General features: G+C 46.3%; 2 protein-coding genes across 3 annotated transcripts in view; one reads left to right on the top strand and one right to left on the bottom strand.

Annotated features, from left to right (window-relative positions):
- The first annotated feature begins 575 nt into the window (after positions 1-575).
- Positions 576-9,462, top strand: Mcam (melanoma cell adhesion molecule). 2 transcript variants are annotated; one of them, XM_008825988.3, is made up of 16 exons: positions 576-672; positions 2,419-2,543; positions 2,634-2,841; positions 2,931-3,001; positions 3,097-3,184; positions 4,402-4,581; positions 4,701-4,822; positions 4,903-5,065; positions 5,163-5,281; positions 5,357-5,498; positions 5,666-5,787; positions 5,891-6,032; positions 6,126-6,221; positions 6,390-6,537; positions 6,817-6,934; positions 7,377-9,462. In XM_008825988.3, exons 1-16 carry the CDS (start codon positions 609-611, stop codon positions 7,404-7,406), a joined length of 1,938 nt encoding a protein of 645 aa, XP_008824210.1. In that variant the 5' UTR covers positions 576-608; the 3' UTR covers positions 7,407-9,462. The 2 variants fall into 2 exon arrangements, with proteins under 2 accessions (XP_008824210.1, XP_008824209.1); XM_008825987.3 differs by lacking the exon at positions 6,817-6,934 and having other exon boundaries at positions 592-672.
- A 6,980-nt stretch (positions 9,463-16,442) lies between these two features.
- Positions 16,443-27,298, bottom strand: part of Cbl (Cbl proto-oncogene) — an 84,434-nt gene continuing 73,578 nt past the window's right edge. Inside the window, exons 12-16 of the mRNA XM_008825983.3 lie at positions 26,500-26,594; positions 20,579-20,719; positions 20,158-20,255; positions 19,186-19,368; positions 16,443-18,152 (exon numbers count right to left, since the gene is read on the bottom strand). Coding sequence (XP_008824205.1) covers positions 17,860-18,152; positions 19,186-19,368; positions 20,158-20,255; positions 20,579-20,719; positions 26,500-26,594 — 810 coding nt within the window. The 3' untranslated portion in view covers positions 16,443-17,859. The remainder of the gene's footprint in view (positions 18,153-19,185; positions 19,369-20,157; positions 20,256-20,578; positions 20,720-26,499; positions 26,595-27,298) is intronic.

Here is a 27,298-nt window from a genome sequence, read left to right as displayed (position 1 = left end):
GACTTGCAGGAGCTTGGGTATGAAAAGAGCCCAGACGGCACCATTTCCAATCTCCCTACCCTTCTTGCAGGCACCTCTGGGTCTGTGGGACCTGGCACAGTCCTTCCCCCCAAGCCTGCCAGGACAGCGAGACTCTGGGGCAGGGCCAAGCCGGCAGCAGCCGCAGAGGCGACCAAGGCCAGTTCCTCTCTGGCAGCCTGAATGGGAGGCCCCCATCAGGACCGACTTGCTCTGCTGCGCCTCTGCCAGCGCCCCCCAACCCCCCCGGGGGGTACACCTACTGGTAGGGGCAGAACACGAGGGAACGCAGCTACTGCATCCAGGACGCCTTGGCCAGGCGGGCCCAAGACACCTGTCACTGCTCCCTCAACCTTCCCAAGCCAGGGTCCTGTGGAGCTGGCGCTGGCCTACGTCGGCCAGGATCCGGGATCCCGGCGCAGCTCCGAGCCCTTGCGCCGGTTCCCGCCCCCTAGGGCGCAGGGCGGGGGCGGGGGGCTGCGCAGGGCGGGGCGGGGCGGCGGCGCCGGGGTCCCCTCCCCCGCCCCCCTGACGTCAGCCCCCGGCAGCCACGGTCGCCTCACTTGGCTCTAGCCCTCCGGCCGGGAAGCATGAGACTGCCCAGGCTCGTCTGCGCTTTGCTGGCTGCCTGCTGCTGCTGTCCCCACGCCACGGGTGAGTGAGTTCTTGCGGGGGTAGGGGGGACCTGCATCCCACCGGCCCGGGTGTAGGGAGTTGGGGAGAGTCTTCGACGGAGCGCGCGGGGTAGACCCGAGCTGGCAGCGCGGCTGAGCCCGGGCTCTGCACCCTAGCGTGCGTTCGTCCTTGCTGGAGTCCTCGACTACCAGGCACGCGTGCAACTCTTCTTTGCAGCCAGTTTGCAGCCTGGATTCTAGAGTATCCCGGGAGCGGGTTCGGTCGGGCCGAGAGGCTGCTGTGGCTAGCTGGAGTGGAGTCGAGCGTCTAGGGGTGCTGGGGTAGTACTCCCGCAGGTGCTCACTCTGGGTGCCCATCCACAGCAGTCTGGGCGGGGAGGCGCGGCTGGGGCACATCCGCAGCCCTTGGATCCCGCGCCTGCCTGTTGCTGGAAAAGGCAGTTTCCCTTGCTGGAGGGGTACACCGACCCCTCCCCCTCCACCCGGGCCTCGCGCCAGACTGGAGGTGAACGAGGGAGGAGGGACGGCGGCTCCCGCTCAGGCTGGGCGTTGACAGGGACTGCGGGCGGTGTGACTCCTCTCTCGCCTCCCGGGGTGACCGGATCACAGGGGACAAACGAGGGATGGAGGAGTTCTGCTGTGGAAATGGTTTATATTAGGGACCTCAGTCAGGTGGGAAGAGCGGCTTTGGAACCTCGGAGGTTTCCTTTGGAACCGCCTAGTAGCTGTACACACTTGAGTTGGTGCTGCCCTTGCACCGGCCCATGGCGGTGTCGCGTGTTACTCTTGGCTCCTCACTCTGTCCACTGGTCGGGCTAGGGAAGAGGAGGATTGGGCATACTTCGCTGGCCTCCTGCCCATTGCCAGCCGCGTCCCTGGGGTGCTTCAGTCTACTGCCTCGCAGGCTGACCTTATTTTGGGGGAAAGGGTTAAGCATAGCTGCAGCTGCAACTTTAGCCCCACCCTGCCCTGCTCTTCTGACTCCCAGGAACTGGTCAGGGAATCCATGACTTCTGCTCTGGAAGACCACTCTATCTGCCCTCTGGGTCTGGGAGCCATAAAACCCAGGCATCCCAGAATCCAGTCAGATGGTGTCCAGTGACATCACCTCCTCATGGGCTGGCAGTATACTGGCACCACTGATGTCACCCCTGCCTACTGCCTGGTCCTTGCCTTGACCCTTGCAGGGAGACGCTGACCCCTCTATATTTACTAGACTCCCAGGGTGGGGCCTCAGATAGTTTGTGAAATGTTCCTTGTTATATGAATGGGAATTTCTGGCCAGAGTTGGCCTACTGGGTCTCCTGGAGGATTTAGGGAGGTGATTTGAGGGTCAGAGGGTAGAGTAATGACGTCTTCCCTTTGGGGTGGGGACACAAAGGGGCCTGTGTGCCCCAGCCTGGCACATGCCTTGCATTCCCACAGTCTGAGCTCACTGGCAGAGCAGAGCAGGGGAAGGGGCCCCAGGAGCAAAAGGGCCTTCCTTTTGGCCCAGGGCCCATGTTGCCCTTCTCTGCCAGCCTCATCCAGGAGGTACCCAGTTGTTCAGTCTGTATTCCAAGTTCAGGGAGGTACTGCACTGAGAGAGGGCTGGCCCAGGGTGGGGTCTAGGCAGGGTGAAGTTGAAGGTTAGGAGAGGACAGGGCCTTCTTCAGATCCCCTAAAATGAAAGAACAGCTGCAGTGGGCCATGGGAGGGGAGGACCAGGACAGAGAGCAGCTGGAGCTGACACAGCTTCCTGAGCCGGCCTCTTCCCTTTCTCCAGGTGTGCCCCAAAACACAGAGGTGCCTGCAGTGGAGCTGGTGGAAGCAGAAGTAGGCAACACAGCCCTTCTGAAGTGTGGCCCCTCAGACTCCCCGGGGAACTTCAGCCATGTGGACTGGTTTTTTGTAAGTGTCTGTGGGGTATGGAGGGTAGTCATAGGTGGGAAGCTGTCTCCCAGGTAGCTCAGGACCTCTATCTCTGCCCCTTGCTCACAGTTCCACAAAGAGAGGGAGGTACTCATATTCCGAGTGCGCCACGGCCAGGGCCAGAGTGAACCTGGGGAGTACCAGCACCGCCTCAGCCTCCAGGGACCAGAGGCAACTCTAGCCTTGAGTCAAGTCACCCCTCATGATGAGCACATCTTCGTGTGTAAGAGCAAGAGACCCCGGCTCCAGGACTACCATATGGAGCTCAGAGTCTACAGTGAGTACCCCCTCATTCCTGCCCTCAGGGCAGCAGGGACCCTGCAAGGAAGGGTTCCCAAACCTCTGCTCATTTCCCTTCCATCGCAGAAGCTCCAGAAGAGCCAACCATTCAGGCCAATGCTGTGGGCATCCATGTGGACAGGCAGGAGCTTAGGGAGGTGAGATATGATAGGGCAAGTGGTGGCAAATGGAGGCAAAGCTGTGGCAGAGAGGGGTTGTCAGAGGCAAGAGACTTGTATCCTGTCCTCCTTAGGTTGCTACCTGTGTGGGGAGAAACGGGTACCCCATTCCTCAAGTCATCTGGTACAAGAATGGCCGGCCCTTGCGAGAGGAGGAGAACCGTGAGTAGTCACTTCCTGCTGTAGCTCCACATGTGGGAACCACTTTGCACGTTCTTTCAGCAGTTACTGAAACAAATCTGTACAGGCGATGTTTGAAAATGGTTTCATAAAAATTTAGAAAAGCTAGACATGCTTCCAGACCCCTTCTCCCAACATTTCTTTTGCTGTCATTGGTATTTTCTTTCATTCCTATTTCTGTGCCTTTATCACATGAATAAATGCCTGTAGAGGCATAGAGATTTGTGGGCATGGTGTTTGTTTTGAGACAGACTCATGTAAGACAAGCTGCCCTTGAGCTGCTGCTGCTCCTGCCTCCAGCTCCCAGATGCTGGGATTACACACATGCAGCACCACTCCTGGCTCAAGGCTTATGTTTTCTTATTGTCTTAACTAGGGGTGATTCTGAATATATGCCTTCTCTAGAGATACTTGGCAGTGTCTGGGTTGTGATAGTCGTCACAAATACAGGGGCTGCTGCTGGCACCTAGTGGGTAGAGGTCAAGGATACAGTTCAACACCCTATAATGCACAGGATGGCCCTACCACAAAGAATTAATTCTGGCTCAAAACATCAATAGTGCTGAGCTTGAGAAACTCTGACCTTAGTGGTCATGCCCAGTGTATATCCTTAGACAGTTTCCTCTGTGTAGTCTTTCCAGGTGAGTCTGCTCAGATCTATCTACTTGTTTTGCCCCCTAAGTCCAACTTTCCAGATTGAATACGATATAGTTGAATTAACCATCCTCTTGTTAATACCTTAAATGTCTCAAGTGTTTCTCATTTTCTAGTTTGAGTAATTTTGTGCTAGGGATTGAAGCTAGGGTCTTACACACGCTAAGAACACGTTCACCACAAAGCTATACCCCCCAGCTCTTTTATTTTCCTTCGCCCCTGTGGTTTTACCGGCACACATCCTTGTATACCTTGTATATGTGCTGGAGTGTAAATATTTTCTAGCATGGATACTGAGCAATAAAAGTGCTGGGTTGAAGCTGGGTGTGGTGGCACACTCTTTTAATCCCAGCATTTGGAGGCAGAGGCAGGTGGATCTTTGTTAAGTTCAAGGCCAGCTGAAACTACATAGAGATTGTCTTAAAAAGAAAAATAAAACTAAGGGTCAGTCACCAGTTTGCATTTGATCTTGGGCCTCTACAGGAGTAGGGGTAAGGCTGGAAGAGGGCCTGTGGTCAATCCTTGCTCCTGTCCTTTCTGTTCAGGTGTTCATATTCAGTCAAAGCAGATTGTGGAGTCCAGCGGTTTGTACACCTTGCAGAGTGTTCTCAATGCGCAATTAGTTAAGGAAGACAAAGATGCCCAGTTTTACTGTGAACTCAATTACCGGCTACCCAGTGGGAACCACATGAAGGAATCTAAGGAAGTCACTGTCCCTGTATTCTGTGAGTGCTGACTTGTTCCTCTGGTTTTGGGGTGGACCTGGTGGAAATGCCTACTAACCCCTCCCCATTCAGCCTGGGGCCACTTCCTAACCGGAGAACCCTCCCCTTTGCCCACACAGACCCTGCAGAAAAAGTATGGCTGGAAATCGAGCCAGTGGGCTTGCTGAAGGAAGGGGATCATGTGGAAATCAAGTGTTTGACTGATGGTAACCCCCAACCCGACTTCACCATCTGGAAGCAGGTGCACGGGGGTACAGGCAGAGGCAAGTAGAGTGACTGGAGGGGTCACTCGCTCACCATAACCCCTTTGTGATCTCCCAGAATGCCAGTACTAGGGAGATGGAGGAGAAGACAACCAATGAAAACGGCATCCTGTCCTTGCAGCCTGCCCAGAAACAGCACAGTGGGCTCTACCAGTGTCAGAGCCTGGACTTAGAAACCATGATCACACTATCAAGTGACCCCCAGGAGCTGGTGGTGAACTGTGAGGGAACAGGGACCCAGAATGAGTCGAGGGGGGCAGGGGAGGAAGAGGGATTTGGCTCCCCCTACCCAGGCAGACACTTTTGTTGTGCCCCCAGATGTGTCTGATGTTCGAGTGAATCCAACAGCCCCTGAGGGCCAGGAAGGTGGCAGCCTCACACTGACCTGTGAAGCAGAGAGTAACCAGGACCTTGAGTTCCAGTGGCTGAGAGACAAGGTACCCAGAGGCTCATGGGGCAGTGTGCGAGAGCTTGCTCCTTCTCAGATCCTCTGACCTGCTTCTCACCCCCAGACAGGCCAGCTGCTGGGAAAGGGATCCATCCTCCACCTAAACAACTTGAAACGGGAAGGAGGGGGAGGCTATCTCTGTATGGCATCTGCCCCCAGGGTTCCCGGCTTGAACCGCACACAGCTGGTCAATGTGGGCATTGTAGGTGAGGAGGCCGTTTGTACAGTGACCAGGTCACTTAGTGACCAGGTCACTTTGAGTTGGATGCTTTTGAACTGTTGGAGACCAAAAGAGTCACCTGGTACCCTGGGAGCTGGGGGGGGAGTGGAGGTGGTCTAGCTATTTGTAGTTCCACCTTTCCCAACCCCCAAGGGCCCCCATGGATGGCAATAAAGGAGAAGAAGATGTGGGTGCAAGAGAACACAGCTGTGAATCTGTCGTGTGAGGCTTCAGGACATCCTCGGCCCACCATCTCCTGGAATATCAATGGCTCGGTGAGCAGGCCTGACCCATCTTCCCAAGCTCTTAATCCCTCCCTGTGCTTTGAGGCTAGGACCGGAGATCCTCCCACCCCATGAGATGCCTTCTTCCTCATAGGCAACTGAACGGAACCTAGATCTACAGACCATACTGAGCACCTTGAATGTCCTTGTGACCCCAGAGCTGTTGCAGACAGGTGCAGAATGCACAGCCTCCAGTCCCCTGGGCAGAAATACTACCATCATCATCCTGGAGCTGGGTGAGAGCTGCCTCCCTGCAGAGAATGGCAGGGGCACGCTCAGGCACAGGCATTAATGTGAGCTTCTGCTAACCCCCTCCCTCTGCCTCCTAGTCACCTTAACCACCCTCACACCTGACTCCAACCAAACCACTGCCCTCAGCACCTCCACGGTCAGTCCTCACGCCAGAGCCAACAGCACCTCTACCGGTAAGTCGGGCCTGGCAAAAGAACAGGGCTGTGCCAAGGTGCCTTTTCTGCCCTGTCTGTTAATAAAGGTGAGTAGCAAGCCCATCTGTCAGTGCTGGGCTGGGTGGAGCAGCAATGGCAATGTGGTAGCCAGGAGCAAGGAATGACTACAGTGTCTTTGTGTGACAGAAAAAAAGCTGCCAGAGCCAGAGAGCAAGGGTGTGGTCATCGTGGCTGTGATTGTGTGTATCCTGGTCCTGGCTGTACTGGGTGCTGCCCTGTATTTCTTCTACAAGAAGGGCAAGCTGCCATGTGGGCGCTCAGGCAAACAGGAGATGTAAGCCAGGCTCATGGCCCTTGTCCCCTCCCCATTTTCTGCTGCCCAGCTTGCTACCTCATCAGGGACCTCCCCCTACCCCCAGTGCCCACTCATCCCTTGAGAGCAGAAATTGGACCTGCTTTACTGCCCACTACCCAGTTTTCATCAACTACACCTTCTCCAATTCTCCCTTTCCAAGCTAGCCCCAGAGCACCAAGAGCCCATTTAGTATCTATCCCAAAAGGACCTCCCCTTCCATGGCCCCAAGTTGCCAACCTCTCACCTCCCTCCTCCCAGCACGATGCCCCAGTCTCGTAAGAGTGAATTTGTAGTTGAAGTTAAGTCAGATAAGCTCCCAGAAGAGATGGGCCTCCTACAGGGCAGCAACGGTGACAAGAGGGCTCCAGGAGATCAGGTAGGAGGCAGTTCCTGAGGCCAGTGCCAACGTACCTTCAGGGACTGGGGGGAACAGGGGTTAATGGTAGTTGTTCCCTGAACACTAACTCTTCCTGTCCTTCATTCTTTGTTGGAGATGGGGAACAGGCCCATCTTGCCCTCTTAACACTACTGACAGATGGCAGGGTGAGGCAAGTGGTGGAGGGACCCTGGAAAAGGGACAGTAAAACCCCACCCCTTTTCCTGACCAGTCTATGGCTCTGCCACTAGGTGTGAAGTGTGAGGCTCTCTTCAGTGTGGAGACCTAGTTGGGGGACTCTCTTCTTCCCACCATCCCTGCTGCTTCCCTCAAGGCTGCAAGTTCACCAGCTTCTGCTTCAATCCCTCCTTCTTCTTAGTCCTCACACTTTGAATTCTGCTGGCTCTCCATGTTCTGGTCACTTCTCTCTACCCATTTTTAGGGAGAGAAATACATCGATCTGAGGCATTAGCGGAATCATACTCAGCTCCTCCCCTGCCTGGAATGTCTCCAGCTCCTTGCTCACTCTTCATCCCAAACCAAAGCCCTCAGATGGACAGCAGAGAAGATCCCTGCTCCAGCTCACCTACAGACCTGTTCCAGAGGGCCAAGAGCTGAAACCAGAGTCATCTGGTGAATCTCACCTGGCCCTGGAGGCCCTGTGTCAGGGACCAGTCCTCTGTGTCTTTATAGTGATGCTTATCCCAAGAAGGGGTGTTTCTCAAGAGTGGGGAGTTATTTGCCAAATGGATTTTCTCTTTACACATCCAGTGGCTATAATAATCTGTCTCCTACCAGCAGCTAAGTGGGCTCACCCTCTGAGCTGTCCTCCTGCAGGCTGCCTTCAGTAACCTGGTTGTACCACTGATGTGAAGATGTACAGGACCTGGGCATGTGGTTATGTGTACTATTCACACTGGCTCCAAAGACAACCCTGTAGTCCAGAGGCAGCTGCAGCGCTGCTCTTGTACCTTCCTGCCAACCACCCCTTCAGTCTCTTGGGACATTTTTCCTTTGAGCAGAAGTTGGGAATTGGTAGTATTTCTTCAGACACATCACTGTAGTAAGGAAGCTGGGCACTCTTGAGTGAAGGCTACTAAGCCTGAGCTCCCTGCATTCCCTTCCCTCCTGGGGCCCTCAGTGGATCATGGGATAGGAGACAGGACAAAGAGGTCATCTACTATTCATGGGGATTAGGTTATAGCTATATTAGTACCATATTTCTACACTGTGAGCTTATGGGTCCAGATCCTAAGAGAGCTCAAATGGGAGAGTGGTACTTAGGGATAAAAACCGGCCTGGGCTGGGCACCGGGTGCAGGGTTCAGGCCTTTAATTGCAGCACATGGGAGACAGAGGCAGGTGGATGTCTGTGAATTCCAGGTCAGCTAGAGATACATAGCGAGACCCTGTCTCCAAAAACAAAAATACCCTGGCCTGCCTAGAACTTTTAGGATGTTGTGTATGGATCTGTGATTGTGTGTGTGTGTGTGTGTGTGTGTGTGTACACATACACATATATATATATATGTGGTTTTGTTTGTAAATATGCAAATTATTTCCTTTTATATATGTGTGTTAGAAAAATAAAGCTTAATTGTCCCAAAGGTCTTATGCCAAGTCTCCATTCACCAGACCTGGAGCCTCTGGAACTGTCTCCCAAGAACCCACAGGTTTCTAGAGAGGATAGTCCCTTAACAGCTAGAGCTTGCAGGGCTGGGCATGCTGCTAAAATGCTGACCAATGGCTGTGTCCCCTTCCTGTGTATCCCTGTCACTTGGCACTGCTCCAAGGCAGTGACAGCAGGACACACTGCTTTCAGACCTGCAGCTGCCCTGTGTATTGATCCCAAGCCCCAATGAGCCAGAACTCAAGTGTGCTACAACAAAAGAAATTTTATTTAAAAATATTTTTTTACAGACACGGGTGCTTGAAAAAAGCTCTTTAGTTAATTGTATGGAAATGAAAAAATTAATAAATAACATTAGTATAACAGACCTCTAAACATTAATACATTGGCAAAACAAGATGGACTTAAAATGAAAATGAATCTTAAAGCTCTGCTATTCTCTGCAAGAATATTTACCTTCTGTTTTTTCTTACTCTTTACATGTGAGAATGATTAAATACTGCTAATATAAACTTTTTATATTAATGACACATTTTTAAAATAGTCCACGAAAATCTCATCTAAGTGTCTGTTTTCTTAACACTGATATACAAATTGGGACTCTTTATTCTGGGGAAAACATCAAATTCTCCCTAGCCCCACCCAGGCCAAGAATTTTAAAATCTTTTTCTATCTCCCAACTCTTGTTGGCTATGGGGGTGGGGGGTGAGGGTGGGTGAGAAAACTTGTTGTTGAGACCCTTGATGATGTGAATGATAAACATCAGGTCTGTTCCATGGCCCTTCCCTGGGGACATGAGACCCTGTAGAGGGCACCGGCCACTTAATGCTTTAAGTATGAAGCCTTCAAATAAAAGGAAAGTCAAGTCTGAGGAGAGGCAGGAGGTTGAGGCTGGCTCAGGATCCAGCAAAAAGAAAAGACAACAAATGAAGCATCTCCCCTTCTCAGGAGACTCCACCCTACATCTCTCCATGAAGCAGGGAGGTGGGTGATTTAGAACAGAGTGGTTACTTGAAAGTTGTGGAACACTCTAGCTGCCCACTGGAACCAAGCAAATGACACTAGGGTAAAATGCTCTTTTCCAATGAAGCCTCATGGCAGGGAAAGGGGACTACGGGCACCTATGTGCCACCTCTCCAAGTACAGATACTCTTTCTGTCCCCAAGACTCTAGGGCTAAGGATATTCAAGGTAGGGAAGCTCAGACTGGTATTTCCATATTAAGTCCTAAAATGCAGCCTGGGATACAGTGCTGCCTTAGAAAGGCACAAAACATTTGGCGCTTTTTTTTTTCTCTTTTTTTTTTTTTTTTTCAGTGAGCTAAAAATTGTTTTGTTTTGAATAAAGGAAAAAGATATATAAGGTTAAAAATCCCAAATCACCACAGCCAGAAAGCAGATGTAGGAGGTACCTCACAGCTGCTGTGCCCTGCATGTGTCAGCAGAGGTTGGACTTCTTCCCACTTGAGGGTGCTGAGGTCAGGAGGCAGCTCCTCTCATGGATACTGCAGCAGGCTCACTTGCCCATGGAGCAGGGGACAGGCCCTAAGAAAGCATGGGGCCTGGATTCCTCTTGCCACTTTAAAACAGCCAAAATATGGCCATCCTCCCCACCAGTGGGTGAAAGGAAGGGAGAAGGGGGCAACACAGGCACCAAGTACAGCCCACTGCAGGGCCTATATGAGAAGGTGGTGCGAGCCCCAGGAGTTGTGCACAGCATATATTTGATCAATCCTCACCTCTGGCCTCCATTCTGATTTTAGAGGACAAAGGAAACTTAGAGGCAATGTAGAGTTTGCATCGCACATTTTTGTGGGACTAAATCAGGACCACCGGGCCAGATGATCAGAACTCTGCTGATTTGTTTAGCTGCCAGATTAGTAGATCTGAGGTTGGCTCTCAGCCTCCTCTCTGTACAAACACAGGGTGTGATCAGTCACACTCTTCTCAAGCACTATATACTAGGGAAGAAGCCACAAGATTTCCAAGCAGCCGTTGGCCAGCAGCTGGCCCTTCCACGCCGTGCTCTTTATCAGGCACTGAATGAATGTTAAGGGCTCTCAGGTCCCTATTTCTCCATCTCTTAACTCTTGTGCTACTTTCTGCAATCAAAAAATACTGGTACTTCCCCTTGCAACCAACCCAGAGTTCCTGGGACACTGTGAAGGCACATAGCACTACCATCGGTCTGCTCCTTTATTCTGGAGCCTGGACTACCAAATGCAAAATCTGAGAACCTGCTTTTGTCTTTCATGTGTGCCTCAACGCCTATCTTTGGATTAGTAAGTGACTTCTGTGTATACTAAATGACTTGGTTAGAAGTTAGAAGCAGGGCAGGACACGCCTTAGAACTCAGGACAGGCTCTAATACGGGATACAGAAGATCAAAGATCCAAGTAAAAAGAAGTGGTTTTAAGAATCTCCAAGACTTTAATATAGGACTAAAAAGAAAGCAACCTGACAGGAAAGATACAGGTAGCCTGTCCAAAGAGCTCAGAGCAAAAACTCTACTCTTCACTGGAATTTCTGTATCCTGGCAAATATCCCAATGATTATCTATTCTGCTTCTAGCCAAGCAGTGTCTGTGGTACCTAGGAAAGCAGAGCTAAGAACATTGCTGCAGAGCTCCCTCACAGGAGGACATGCAAGAAGGGGGTGGGGCTGCAGAACCAGATCAAGAGCTCACAGGATGAACAGGTAGCCCAGCATTAAAACCAGGAGAGTCAAGCCTAAAGGTAGTGGTTACAGTGGAAGCCGTGATCTGCATTCTAATATGAAAGATCTGAAGTTGAAGGGAAGCTAAGAAATGCCACCCAGGAACAGACTAAAGGGGAATAAAGAAATCTTGCATGCCCAGACTCCTAAGGAGAAGAAAAATAAGACACAAAGAAGAAAGTTGCGAGAGCAACTTGGAGTAAGTTAAATAAATACAGGGATTTCCTCAATGACCAGACATGTGCTTTTTCCATCTCAATAGGACAGGAACTTTGCTACTAGTACAGAAGTCCTTTTTGTCTATCTCTTTTCAGAGAAGCTCCCAGCCTGCCACTGCTGCCTGTCTGCAGCACCTCTCTGTTCTTCCTGGAAGGTCCACTAGGGGATGGACCTTCAATCAATGTGCTGGCAGAGTGTATTTTCCCTTATCATTCTCTGCTTCTTGACTGCAGATACAATGTGACCAGCTGCCTCAAGCTCCTACCTCCATGACTTCCCCACAGTGATGGACTGTACCCTCAAACCAAACAGACTTAGAAGAATGCAGAGGAAGAGCCAAAAAAGACCCGTTGGCGTAAAACTACTCCACCAGCGATACGCTAAGAGAGCACCTACAATCATGCACTGACAGATGGTGCTACTGCTTTACCTGTTGCTGGAAATGAAGATGAAACAATATTCTAAATGAACAAAGGAAAAACTTTCATATAGTCTGGCCTGGCCTTCAGCTTGGAGTGTAGCCAAGGCTGACCTGGAACTCCTAACACCCCTACTTCTACCTCCCAAGTACTAGAATGTCAGGTTTGCTCTACAATTTCTAGCCTGGTGCATAGACACCCTCAGAAGGCCCATTACATGATTCCTTCAGAGGATGCCTTGGCCTGTGGTCTGTGGAATCCAAATATGGGTTTTACTCAGGCCCATTCTTTTCAGGAGTTATTAGGTTTTTATATTATTCTTAAAGAACTGTGTTCATTATAAAAAGATCATGTGAACTTGGGGACTGGGGTGCTCTTTGGGGGGGACACCCATGCAAACATGTTGTGAAATAGGAAGGACTAAATATAAAAAGTTTTCGAGCCTGGCAATATGCAAGAACCAACTCAACTTCTGTCCTCGGTTCCATGAAAGGCATGTATCCTACTAATGACACCGTCTCTTCTTTAGCTTCAGTATTTCTTGTGGTCAAAGGATCCTTAAGCATGAAAGACAAAAAAATATATATATACAACCTTGACCCTGGGTCTTCCATGCATTAAACGGCTGTGTGAATTCCTCAAGAAGGACAGCTCATGTATGGACTGAGATCAAAGTAGTATCAGCACAGCTTTATGCAGTGCTAGAGTACTTTGGTTGAATTCTGAAGCTTAGGTGCCAGGAGATGATAAGGTGTTGACATGAGGCTTTGGTACCTCTAAGCTCCCTGCTCTGGGAAGGCTTGTTGTTAGAACATGGACAGAATCCAGTCTCTGTTTCTGACTGGCTCCTAGAAGACCAAACTGAAAAGCAGGTGTTCATCCTTTTCCAACCCTTTCACCCTTTCAAAGACAGAATTAAGTTAGGTACAAAGACTGTTGAAAGACAGGGAAACAAATTCCAAATTGTTTGGAGATGGTAACAAGTCCCAGAATGGTAAAAAGGAAATCTTCCCAACAAGGGGAACTGGGGATAAAAGCAGCTCAGTAAAAGATCAAGAAGGCACTAGATTAGAAAGGAGACTGCAGGCAAAGGCTTTGCTTAAACATTTAATGCTCCATTGTGCAGCCAATATACTACGAACCCACAAGAGATTCCACTGAAATTTGTAACAAAAGTAGATAATCCATGAGGTATACACAAGAGAATCTCCCAGACATTATCAAAGCTACAGGAAGACAACAGGGGTCAAAAGGAAAGTCTTGGACCAGTGTTAACCAGGACAGCTCTATAAAGAGTTATGAATAAAAACATGCACAATCAAATGCAAAACAGAATTAAGACAGTCTGTGCGTAACTCCCAATGCCAGTAAACCACCATGTGATGGCAAGGAAGAACACAGCTAACATTTCTGACACATGACAATCACTTAAACATTTGCTAAAATTGCCAAACTGCTACAGCCAAGGGCTGGGTGTGGTGGCACACATCTTTAATTTAGGAGGCAGAGGCAGGCATATTCCAAGATTGAGACCAGTCTGGTCTATACAGTGAGTTCCAGGCCAGTTGTGACTACAAGGAGAGCCTGTCTCAAAAAAAAAAAAAAACAAAAAAAAAAACAACAACTCCCCCCAAACAACAAACCCCACAACACTGCTATAAACCAGGACAATGGCCAGTATGCTGCCATTCTGTGAAGTGACCATTCCAGAGTCTTAAAGACCAGTAGTAAGAAGGAAAGTCTGAGTAGGTCACCACCTTCTGATTTTTATGATGTGAGGTAGGAGAACATTCTGCATTAACACCATTGCTGATCATCCATAGAAAACAACTAATCTTATTAATGAAATATATAGCTGGTCCCTAGTCTGGTCTGTAAGCAAGGTGTGTTACAAAAATTAATGTGTAAGAAGTTTGCTGTTTGGACCATAAAACATGTTTTACTTTCCTACAGAGGAAATAAATAGTTTGACTATGAACAACAGTGACCCTTCTCCACCCTCCACCCTGTCCCCAATTAATAAAAAAATCTACAGATCAGCTGAATGATAACCGCACACTGAGGGCCCTACAGATGAGCCTGTGTACGAAGAGAAAGAGCGGAAAAAGGGCAGAACATGCAGCAAGGGGTTGGAGAGAGGAAGCAGGAGCTAGTGTAAGACAACGGCCAGCCACAGGTCAGGATCTTTGTTTAAATAAATATTAACAGTACAGCTGCGATGACAAGCTGCTTAGTCTACTAACTAAAAGGAGGTATACTGTAGAGCCCACAGAGTTTCTAAGACTACTCTAAGAACCTTCAGTTTAGGAGACGGGGAGACAGGTAGAAAAGTTCAGTCCTGGTAGCTGTAAGACAGTGACCCATCAATGAGGCAGGCTATGGAAATTAATTCAAGAAGACATGGAGAAAGCAGGACCTGGGTTGAACAAATAGCCTAATGAATTTGAGAAAAAGGAACCGGTTAAAGTGGTTTTCTTGGTTGTAACACAGGGCAGGGGAAAAGGGATAGGTTTGCCAAAAATAGCAAAACTCAAAAATAAAACTTATGAAAGAGCACTTTTAGTTAAACTCAAACTCAGAAGAAGAGCCAAAGAATTATAACTTGCCATACAAACACAAGATAAAGAATGCATTATAAAATAGGTGCCTTCAAAGGAAAAAGAAATTCAAGTTTTGAGATGATACCCAAAATGAGCAGCTCATGAAACCTTTCTAAGGCTTCCGAGTAATCCCAGGTACAGGCCCCAGCATGTCCTGAGAGCACCAAAGGAAATGGTCCCAAACTTTGATGCTTGCAGATACATATCTGATAAACCAACACCCAAGCCAATCAAAGATGTGCCTGTCCAGCACAAGGACCTAGACTTCCAGTTTCAGGTCCATCTCAAAGAACCACATGGGGGCTCAGGAAAGGGAAGGACAAAACCATCCTTAGCCTAGACAGTATGGGCAGTAATCTCCAGAGATTTGATTCTTGTTTCCTTTTGGAGGCATTTTCATGTAGCCCAGGCCTAGTGCTATTTGGCCAAGAATGGCCTTGAATTTCTGGTACTCCTGTCTCCACCTCCTGAGTGCTAGGGATTAGGGGGTGTGCCTCACCACACTTGGTTGTAGGCAGTCCTGGGGCCTGAACCCAGGGCTTCATGGAAAGCACTTTACCAACTGAGCTTCATCCTCAGTCCTCCACAAAAAGACTTGGAGACAGAAACAGCAAAAGATATGTAGCCAACGCTTTCTCTTTAATTTTTAAAAATTTAAAAAAAATTTTTTTTTTTTTTTTTTCTTTTTGAGAAAGGGGCTCCCTGTAGCCCCAGCTGGCCTGGAATTCACTATGTAGCCCAGCCTGGCCTCGAACTCACAGAGATCCCCCTGCCTCTGTCTCCCAAGTGCTGGGATTAAAGGCATGTCCCACCATTCCCAACTAAAAATTATTTTAATTTTTGTTTCGTCTTTTTTTTTTTTTTTCTTTTTGAGAAAGGGGCTCCCTGTAGCCCCAGCTGGCCTGGAATTCACTATGTAGCCCAGCCTGGCCTCGAACTCACAGAGATCCACCTGCCTCTGTCTCCCAAGTGCTGGGATTAAAGGCATGTCCCACCATTCCCAACTAAAAATTATTTTAATTGTATGTGTATGAATGCACCCATATGATACAGTGCCCATGTGATACAGAAGTCAGAAAAGGGCCTTGGATCTCCTGGAACTGGAGTTACAGGTTGTTGTTAGTCACCACATGGGTCCTGGGTACCGAACCTGCGTCCTCTGTAAGAACAGCCAGTGCTCTTAACCACTGAGCCAACTCTCTAGTCTCCTGCTTTCTTGATAGAGCTTCAGATTATGGGTAATATCTACAGGAAAAGAAAAATTACAATACAGACAGACTGGAAACTAGACATTTTTTTTTCTAGTTCTTTGTCTAGGCCTTCAATTTTTGTTGCTGTTTTGAGACAGGATTTCACATAGCCCCAAGCTGGCCCTGAACCTGTGATCCTCTTGCCACTACCTCTCAAGTGTTTAGATTACAGGAACATGCCATCAAGCCTGGCTTAGGCCTTCAATATTCAAACAAAATACAATATTGAATGCTGTAAGCTTCTTGGAGTGGATATAAGCTACTGCTTCCTACTTACTGCTACACAGAAAGGCTCTGGGTAACCATGGCAAGTCAACAGAAGGTCCTGTACTGCTTGCTCTAGGAACCAAAATAGCTCTGAGGCAACAGGATAAAACTCAAAGACCTTGGATGAGCCAGAAGCCAAGAGAGGAGTTAAAAAAGGTTTTAGTTCTAAAGATGTCAAGACTGGAAAGAACAATGATTTGAGGTGGGTCATTTCTGCCTGAACCTAAAGACAAAAGCAGACTCACTGGAAAGCCAAACTGCTTGTGACAAGGAGGAAGGGAACTGCTGCAAAGGAAGTCATCAAGCTTCTCTTGTCAGAGAACTAACTGAACCCAAGGCGACACTGAGAAGTAGTTACAGGAACTGAGAAGCAGGTCTCCAAACTGGACTCCAAATCTTTAAGAACTTCTAATTATACAAACTGCTATGTTGCCCCATATTATGAATGATGTATAATTACTGTGGATAACGTAGTAATTACACTTAGGACCTAAGAAAAGGGTAAGGAAGAAGAAAAAGACATTATTCCCAAAGCTCTAGGCACAAGAAAAAACAAAGTCCCTGGGTGGTACCAATGTAGGAAAGCTGCTAATCATCAGCAAACACTGTGCAATCGTGGGCGGTTATTCCCATTCCTTAAAGAAATAATTTCTGAATTATTCAAAGAGAGAAACTTATAAGCTGAAATTAATTCACTGGGAAGAAAGACTACAAGTAAGTCCTTATAGTTTATTCTGTGTATCTAAATAGCACATGACTAAAGCTTCCTAAAAGTTCTATGGTACTTGAGCCAGAAAGCCATCCTGGAAACTAATGTTCTTCCATTCCTGTTAGGTAGAAAGACTCATGACCTGTATCGCAACACATACCTGGCACCAAGGCAAGAGACTCCCAACAGACAATTTCCTGGGGAGGACATGGAATATATTTTGAAGGCTCTATCTCAAGTCAGTCATTAGGTAATTAGAATAATTCAAACATCTTATTTTAACAAATTCAATGCTCCTATAGAAACAGAACTTTTAGAGTGACCAGTGTTAGCTGCTAATATCAATCATGACTATAACCACAGAATAGTACTTTCCTTCCCACCTATCTCTACCAAACAAAACAAACACCATCACACACTATAAAGAATATCCTATAAGTTGCTTGGCTTCAGTAAGGCTGATCATAGCAAGCCCAAAGAACACCAATGAGGAGGAGATGGTGGGAGAAGGTGTTTCCAGGGGAAAGGACAAGAGGGTGTTCTAAAAATATAAGACTTAACTAAGCACATGATAATCTAAGCCAAAGGGGAGTGTTGAGGTTGTAACACACACTAGGGATAGGTGCAATACCACAGTAGATGGAAGTCTTTAAAGAATCCTTCCTGAAACTCTTGTGCTAACTCCCCACCTGGGATTAACACACACAGCAGGATAATCTTATAATCACAGGACACATACAACCACAGACAGAGACAGACAGACACACACTGCCACACCCTTAACCCAAGAAAGTCCTAAGTCCTTAACTAGGGTTACAGCACAATACTCCTGCTGCTTTCTGTACTGTTTCCCTTGTAGACTAATAAACACCCACACTCTCTCCCAATGGGAACTGAAGGACTGCAAATGCACTCTCAAGACCAATACAACAATGAGACACACTAGCTGCTCCATTTTCATTCCACTGCTTTGAAATCTTGGAACCATGGGTGTGTGATACCCAAAGAAAAGGCAGGTCCTCGCTGTGACGTCCTGAAAGAAGTCTCTGCCCTTCTAGGTGCTCCTTGAGTAAAAGCCCGGCTCATGGGTCCTCTGAAGCCATGGCAGGGAGAGATGTGCTAGGTGGCTACATGGGCAGGAGAAGAAATAGAAACAAATTCTCGGAGGATGTTTTTGGCCATTTCAATGTTGTTGTGGGCAATGACCAAAGCTTTCTGAATGTCCTGGTAGGAGTAGCCCTGACTCATGAGGCTCTCAATCTCACTGGAGAGCTGTGGTGAGGGAGCAGTGGTGGTAGGAGCAGCAGTGGCACCGCCACCTTGCTGACAGCTACTTGCTTTTCGTTCAGAGTTGATTCTCCGAGGGAATGGTTTGGGAGGTCGCTCAGGAACTTGAGAACCCTCACTGAAGTCTAGAAGAAATAGGAAAAGGAAATATTTGCAAGTCTGGGGAAATCCTTATTTAGTGGCAACAGTAACAATAAGCTAATAATATGGTCTTCTGTTACAAGGCTGGCCTTGATCTCAGCTATCCTAAGTCTCCTGAGTGCTGAGATTATAGTTGTGAGCCACCATGCCTGGTTGGGTTTTATTTATTTGCAGTGCTAGGACTGAACCCAGGGTCTCACACATGCCAGGTCAGTGTTCTACTGCTGAGCTAAATCACCAGCCTAAAATCTGGGTTTTAGAGTTTTGTGATTTAGACTCTTACCCCAGAGGGAAAGACCTTCTAAATATACCATGCACCTGTACTGTTAACAGTAACTGTTGTTACGAGAAGCATAAAATACCTATACTGTCTGTTAAACTTAGCAACAAGTTCACACACAAAATTTCTCTTTCTACAAATACAGAGACAAAACAGTCTAAACTGCAGTGAAGAAACAGTAAGCCAGGTTGGGTGGGGATCCCCACCTATATGGGCAACTGAATACTATATCTTTTCTACCAAATGTCCTGAAAGCTGTCTTCAATTTCCAAAGTGACAGAAATTCTGGCTCTTACCCCACCAGGACACAGGTGCAAAAACAGCCCTGGATATCAGGGGACAATGCTGGGGCAGCTCAGGCCCCACAGCAGAACACTCCTCAGTGGGACAAGGCATTAGAAGAGCTAAAAAGTAGGGGTTGCGGATTTAACTCAGTGATAGAGCGCTTGCCTAGCAAGCACAAGGCCCTGGGTTCGGTCCTTGGCTCAAAAAAAAAAAAAAAAGATGAGCTAAGTCTTGCTTTCCCCCTCTATAGTAGGAGGTGTGCTTTATGGACTACCTGCAGGGTTTAGCTTCCTAATATAGGCCCTAGACCAGATTTCCTACATTTAGACATAGTATACAATTCACTACTTCCACCAAATAATTTACTGCCACCAGAGGTGGTCATGAGTTTCAGTTATAACTCAGGAGCTCAACAGAAATTCAAGATAAGCCAAGGCAGCCTGGAGACTCACTTGTGGTAGGGTCACCATCCAGAGACAACCAGCCAAAGGAAGAACTGGCATTAGAGATGTCGGACAGAGTTCGGCGAGCCAGCACAACCGGCACAGGAGGCTTAGGGACATCATAGCCATCATCCTCATTTTCGGATTCCTCAGGACCAGTGCTGGTGTTAGCTGTAACCAAATTTCCTTCTCCTGGAGAAAAGTTGGTAAAGCTATCATCCTCTCCTGACATACATCATCTTCTAACACACATTAGTCCAGAGGCATTCGTTCATTCTTGCAGGCATACAATTATTCATTTAATTTGATAGTTGAGTAATTGTCTACTGTGGGCCAAATACCATGTGGGGCTCCCATAGATAGAGAGGAAATAAAATCTGCACAAGCTCTCTTGTTGAACATGTCAACAGTTACTCTTGCTAAGGTTAATAACTACTGATGCCAGAGACTCAAGTGCTGTTTTATAGCATTCTATCTGTATTTCACCTCAGAAAATCAGCCAAAGGGCCCTATGTGTGCAGGCTTCTTGAACTTTCAACTTGGTAAACTAGTTAACATGGGAATTGAGTATTCACCACCCACACACAAAAGAATTTCATCAATGCAATGGGGCAAAAAAGAGAGCTGCCAGCACAGCAGGTCCAGGCCATAAAACATAAAAACAGCTCCAGGCCTTCAGAAGAGGAAAAAGCAGAGTTAGGAACTAGCTGTCTGAAAAGCAAATAGAGAAGTGGAGCAGTTCTGTCCATGAATCAAAGGTACTTTGCCCAAGAATACTGAAAATAATTTTCTTCTTATCTCAAGTTATCTCAGCCAAATATTGGAGAACTTCTCTTCTTATTCTTGAGATACAGTCTCAGCTATGTAGCCCAGGCTAGCCTCAAACTTGCAGCCCTGTCCTAACCACCCAAGTGTTGACCGTATAGACATGTATTCCCACATGAGGCACATCAATTGCTAAGCAGCAGATAGGCTACTCACCAAAGGTAATGGTCTCTGTGACAGATGTTGCCTGGGACTGAATATTATACATTGCTTCATATGTGTAGCTATCAATCTGTTGGTCACAATCACATGGTCTGAAACAGAAAGCAAGAGCAATAATGGTCTTCACAAACAAAACTGGTTTTTGCCAACTTATAGGCTAACCTGTTGATAACTGTCCCAGACCCCAATTCTTTCAAAACAACACATTCTCCTTGCATCAATCTCACTAATAAATGTTGTAGAGTGACTCCTGTAAAGTTAAGGAAGCATGTTTTTTGGAGATCACTGCACAACTGAGGAAACATAAGTGACTGGGTAACAGTATGTGCAAGTGATAAGCCACACAGGTAAGTCCCATTAAGTGAATTATCCACATAATGATATTTGGCCCCAAAAGGGGTTGCTGTGAATGTACCGTGAACTCTGAGATGTCTCCAAAGGCCGTTTTGAGTCTGGCTTTTGAACCCCAAGAGGCCGAGAGGAAGGAGTCATATATTCTGTGTCCTCTTCACTTTCACCCTGCTCCCCAGGTAGCAGTTTTGGCACAGGAAGAGGCCTGGAAGAATGTAAAACAGAAAAAGAAATTAAACTGGAAAACTTAAGTACGAAGTATGTAGGTTCAAAATGGATACAACTCAAATCTGACAAAGCAAAAGACATGGAAGCTAGTGAACTAGTCTGCCAGCCACCGCAAGCATTTAGGAAAAAGCATGCCAACAAGTTCTACTTTCAGTTGACCAGAGTGTGGCTACAGTGCTTGGGATGTATTAAGCTGGCGTAAGGAGCAGGTTCCAGTTAGTCTCAATCTACAAATAAGTTTTATTACCGTGTTCCCGTTCTAGAGAATATTTCTTTTCTTTTACTAGGCATAAAACAAGAAATAGCAAGTGGTTTTCTTTCCATCTACTAGAAATGTATACAAATTTAATGATTAAAATCTACCTATGGCATCAAAGAGCACACAGCTTGCCAAAAGCTTTCTCCTGTACTACTCTAGAGGAAAACTGTTTTTTCTCTTCAACATTTCCTACCAGAAAAATGGTTGCTAGCATCAATTCTGAGATTAGATCCTGATCTTCCGACTCTTATTTCACAAACTTTTTGGCAGTTCAGGGATCAAACATGGGACCTTCCAACTGAATTATATCCCTGGGCCCCTACTTCAGAGATCTTGCTGCTGCAACGTATATTGTGTAATTCTCATTCAGCTTTCTGAAATAAAACTTCTCCTGCTACCCTAGCCTACAAAAGGAGACAAGGCAAAATACCAACTGTGTTAAGAAATATGACCCCACCCAATGCCAATGCTTCTTGGTGTAAATTTTAAGTGTGTCTCCTCCTTTCCCTTTTTTTCATATTCTGAACATTTTACAAAGAGCACTTGCATTTATTTGTCTCTATGTATTTGGTTTTTTTTATTTTTATTTATTTTTTAAATTTTTTATGTATGAGCATATTGCCTGCATGTATGTAAGTTAAGCACACCCATGGCATGCAATGCCCACAGAGGTCAGGAGAGGGTGTCAGAGTCCCCTAGAACTGGAGTTACGGTTTTAACCTGTTATGTGGGTACTGGGAATTGAACCCAGGTCCTCAGTCAGTGCTCTTAATCACTGAGTCATCTCTCCAGCCCTTTCTGTATTTAATGTTTTCCTGATTATAAAAGCAACGCATATTTAAAAACTTAACATACAAAAACCTAACAGAGCACAACAGTCCACTAGAGGTTTCATTTAGAAACAGGGTCTCCCTGTAGCCCCAGCTGGACTGGAATTCACTATGTAGACTAGGCTGGCCTTGAACTAAGAGATCTGCCTGCCTCTGCCTCCCAAGTGCTGGGACTACAGGCATGTGCCACCACGCCTGGCTGAATTTTACTTTTAAATTATGTGTGTGCTTGTGCCCAAGCATTTGAGAGGAGAGGGTGGTGGGAGGTTGTGCATTACATACGTGCCCATGGATGCCAGAAGAGGGTACTGGGCATTGCATCCCCTGGAGCTAGAGTCACAGGCAGTTGTGAGTCACCTGATGTTGGGGCTGGGAACTGATCATAGGTCCTCTGAAGAGCAGCAAGCACTCTAAACTGCTGAACCATTTCTTTAGCCCCTCACTTGAGTCTTTTTTAAGTCTGCATGTTACTATGTGGGGAAGGGGCAGAATTTTGAGACAGAGTTTCATGTAGCCCAGGCTGGCCCTAAACTATGTAGCAGAACCCAGCATTAAACTTCTGATCCTCCTACCTCTACCTTCCAAGTGCGAGATAGTAGGTGTAAGCCATCATGCCTGTCATGTTATTTTTATTACTGAAAAATTACACATATGTATGCTTTCTTAAAATTCATCAAATATCTACCATACGGTTGTGTAATCCTTGGAAGTCATGAGGTAGAAGTATACTAGTGCCTAAGACCTGTTCTGAAATATGCTAGGTAAGGGTGACAGTTGAAGTCAGAGAGTTTAAACAAAACAAATACAATAAAACAATAATTCAGTGGTAGCAAAGTTTTCATGGGGGGTAGTCCAACCTTTTTTTTCGTCTTTTTGAGACAGGGTCTCTTTGTAGCTCCAGCTATCCTGGAACTCACTATGTAGACCAGGCTGGTCTCGAACTCACAATCTCGAACTCACAAAGATCTGCCTGCCTCTGCCTCCCAAGTGCTAGGATTAAAGGCATGCGCCACCACACCCAGCCATTATTCCAACCTTTTTTTTTTTTTTTTTTGGTCTTTTTGAGACAGGGTCTCCCTGTAGCTTCAGCTGTCCTGGAACTCACTATGTAGACCAGGCTGGCCTTGAACTCACAGAGATTCGCCTGTCTCTGCCTTATTCCAACCATTTTAAGAGGATATAATCAATGAAGGTGCAGGGAGTACACGGATACCTTCCTATATACAGCTACAGAAATAAGATAGTTTAAATCTTATGGGGTGTCATTCAACAAAACATTTCAACAAATGTACATACTCTTAGTTTTAGAAATCTTATTTAAGAACTTTCCCTAGGCCCAGGTGTGGCAGCATACACCTTTAATCCCAGCACTCAGGAGGCAGAGGCAGGAGGATTGTTGTGAAATAGAGGCCAGCCTGGTCTTCATAGTGAGTTCCATGCCATCTGGGGCTATAGGGAGACCCTGTGTCCAAAAAAAAAGGGAGGGAGGGAGGGAAGGAAAGAAGGAAAAGGGAGGGAGGGAGGGTGGGTGGAAGATCGCATAGAGACAGAGGACTTGGCTAGCATGCATGAGGCCTGGGTTCAATAACTACTGAAGTGGGATGGGGAGGAAGGGAGTGCAAAAAACGAAGATGAAGAGGGTGGAAAAGGGAGGGGAGAGAAAGAGAGATCATTAAAAAAAAAATCTTTTTTTGATTTATTTATTTTTATTTTATGTGTATGAGTACACTGCCTACATGTATGTAAGTGCACCCGTGTCATACAATGCCCACAGAACAGAAGAAGGCATCAGATCCCCTGAAACTGGAGTTACGGACAGTTGTTAGCCACCATGTGGATGCTGGGATTCAAACCTGGGTCTTCTGCAAGAGCAGCCAGTGCTCTTAACAGAGCCATCTCTCCAGCTCCATCCAAAAAAAAGAAAAAGAAAAATTAAGACTGCAGTATAGCTCAACAATAGAGCACTTGTCCAGCATACTGAAGGCTTTGGGTTTAATCCCTAGGAGTATAAAACAGAAACAAAGACAGACACAGAAAGAAAAACAAAGATGGCCCTGGAACTCAGAGTAAGCTCCATCCTTAGGGGTGCTCAACTTGAGATCCCAAGTTGTTCTCTGTGGACCAGGGAAAAAGACTGCACGTTTGAGGATGGGAGGCCAAAAATCATAGGTAAAGAACAGTGATCGAAGTAGACCTAAATCTGCCTGGTATAATAAAAATATTGTAAGCCTCCCCCACCCCACCCCAAAAAAAGCAAGAAAGGTAAAAGCAAAAGTAAAAACAAAAGGCAATAAGAAAAGAGAGCTGGGTGTGATGCACACCTTTAATCACAGCACCCCAAGGCTGGATCTCCATGAGTTTGAGGCCAGCCTGGTTTACACAGCAAGTTCCAAGCTAGCCAAGGCTGCATAGTGAAACCCGGGGGTGGGGTGGGAGTAGAGAGAACAGGATACCAAGAGAAAAATTGGAAAAATGTGGAAGCAAGTAGGTCCAATTATTCCAATTAAGGCAAAGAATACCAGGCAGGAAATAAGCCAACATGTATACACTGCTTATGAGAGATACACCTTAAATATAAGGAGAGAAAAGTTGGAGTAAAAAAGTGGAGAAAGGTCATGCAAAAATAACTATATTTTACAGCCGGGTATGGCAGCGCACATCTTTAATCCCAGCAATCAGGAGGTGGAGGCTGGTGGATCTCTGTGAGTTCAAGGCCAACTTGGGCTGTAGAATGATAAAAATAAGTAAATAAATAAATAACACCTAAATTTTAATATAAGGCAAAACAGACACAAAGCAGGTAAGTAGTTAAAACTACAGAGGAAAGCATGACACTTCATCACTATGTTTACCATTTTAGTTATGGTAAAATGTAAATTTTTAGTATCCTAAATATACATAAATAAAAGTGGACAGAATTAAAAGGCAAAAGATAAATTCACAATTATTTTTTTAAGTGCTAGGGATCTACCACTGAACTACACACCCAAGGGGAGCATTTAGCAGTTCTGTTACCTGTTGTAACAGGTAGATTTATTTTTTTTAGTCTGAGAGAAGATTGAAACACAATACACTTGTCCCAAGTGTGTGTGTATATGTATGTGTGTGACATCCAACAACAGTAGTATAAACATTCTCATGAAATAAAGGTGTTAATAGGTATTACTAGATTTGACCATGAACCAGTCAATGAAGAATATGGTCTCTATGCAAAATGAATCCAGAAAGCAGTTAAGAGAAAAGTAAGTAGCAAATCTTTGAATGTTTAAAAAAATCAGGCAACACATAAACAATTCATGAATCAATGAAGAAATTATCCATGGAAGAAGCATGTATTTTGAACTGAATGGTAACATAAATATGATGTGTCAAACTGTAGCCAAACATGTTATGAGCTGGAATGAGCACTTGCCCTCTACCCCAAATCCAGATTTTAAAGTCCTAACCTCCAGCTGTGCTGCCTTGGAGATGAAACTACTAAGGAGATATTGAGGTTGGGTAAGTCCGTAAGGATGGTCCTGATCTAACAGGATCAGAGGTTTAACAGGAAAAGACCATGGAGAACTTGTTCTCAGGCTCCCACATACATAATCCTCATTCTCTTGCATACTCACCCTCTTCTGCCTCTCCCTCCCTTCCACTCTCTCTGCACCTAATGCACCAAGGAGGAACAGAGTCAAACAAGGTGGCAGCCATTTGTATTCCAGGAAGAAGCCCTCACCAGAAATAGACCACACAGGCACCTGATCCCAGACTTCCAGACTCCAGAACTGTGGAAATAAATCTCTCCTGTTAAACAACCTACTCTGGGGCGGGAGAGATGGCTTAGCGGTTAAGAACACCAGTTGTTCCTGCAGAAGACCAGGGTTTGAATCCCAGCACCCACATGGCAGCTAACAACTGTCCGTAACCCCAGTCCCAGGGGATCTGACAGCCTCTTCTGACCTCTGAGGGCATTGCACGACACGGGTGCACTTACCTACACACAGGCAATACACGAATACACATAAAATAAAAATTAAAAAACAAACAAACAAAAACAAAAACAACCTACTCTGTGTTGTTTTACTACTGCAGTCCAAGTAGTCCAACTTGACCTTCATCTCACGATACTAGAAAAGTGTCAAATTAAGCCTAAAGAAAGTTGGAAGAATAAAAGACAGGAAGCAACTAAACAGAAAGCTGATGCCCAGTAAGAATTAAAAAAAGAAATAAGGGGTTGGGGATTTAGCTCAGTGGTACAGTGCTTGCCTAGTAAGCACAAGGCCCTGGGTTTGGTCCTCACCTCTGGAAAAAAATTTAAAAATTAAAAATAAATAAATAAGTAAAAGGGCTGGAGAGATGGCTCAGCAGTTTAAGAACGCTGACTGTTCTTGCAGAAGACCCAGGTTCGAATCCCAGCACCCACATGGCAGCTAACAACTGTCCATAACTCCAGTTCCAGGAGATCTAACAGCCTCTTCTGTCCTCCAAGGGCATTGCAAGACATGGGTGCACTTATCTACATGCAGACATAACACTCATACACATAAAATAAAAATAATAAGGTAAAAGGCATGTACCAGTCACACCTGAATTTGAGGTCAGCAGAATCTACCTAGTGAGGCCGTGTCGAAGTAAAAAAAGAAAGAGGATGCACCAAATGAAACATAGCTGGAGTATACTTACCTGGCAGCCAGGGAGTAAATGGCATTGGCAGATGAGGAAGGCTTGATTTTCGGGTGCTCACTCTCTGGACCTGCTCCTGGGCTGCTATTCATATTCTGGAAAGCAAGAAAAGTGTTTCAAAGAATCTCTTTACTAACCACAGCTAAATATGTCCTCTTATTGAACCAACTGAAAATCACAGAAGTATTAATAGACATAGACCTCATCATCAGTGCCAAACCCAAGAGTTATCTCATCTGACAAAAGATCACTGCTTAGGAATTCTGAAGGAATTAAAATGGAAGAGTCAGAGAGCAGAAAGCTAGGAAATACTTTTAATTCTAAAAGAACTGAAATAAATTTCCTGTCTATACAAACTCCATTTCTAGATTAAATAAATCTACACCTAAACTCAAAATGGTCATTCTCCACTGAAGTCACCTCACTAGATTTCCTGCCACCAGGTGCCACTCAATTGTTACCACCTCTCTTTCTGTGAAACCAAGAAAGTCACTTCAGTGTCATGAGAACACAACTGTATACTTCCCATTCCAACTCCACCTTAGATCTCCAACTTCCTCCTCAATTCTCTCACCAATTCATCTCTAATTTGATGTCTGCTACTAGCCAGGCTGGAACCATCAGTTTGTGTGTATGAGTTCATGTCCTCTTCACCTACTGACAGCTTCCAAGCCTTAGTGAACTCCTTCTGTGTTCTCTAAAGGCTCTACGTATCTGACTGCTCCCTTCTGTTTAGACAAGGACTCCCCACACTTGCTTGGTTGGCACCAGATATACTATACACCTTATGTCATTTTAT

The sequence above is a fragment of the Nannospalax galili genome, unplaced genomic scaffold, assembly GCF_000622305.1.
Source record: "Nannospalax galili isolate Female #2095 unplaced genomic scaffold, S.galili_v1.0 scaffold229, whole genome shotgun sequence".
Taxonomy (NCBI): domain Eukaryota; kingdom Metazoa; phylum Chordata; class Mammalia; order Rodentia; family Spalacidae; genus Nannospalax; species Nannospalax galili.
Note: the sequence above shows the minus strand (reverse complement) of the source record. Positions and strands in the feature narration are given on the sequence as shown.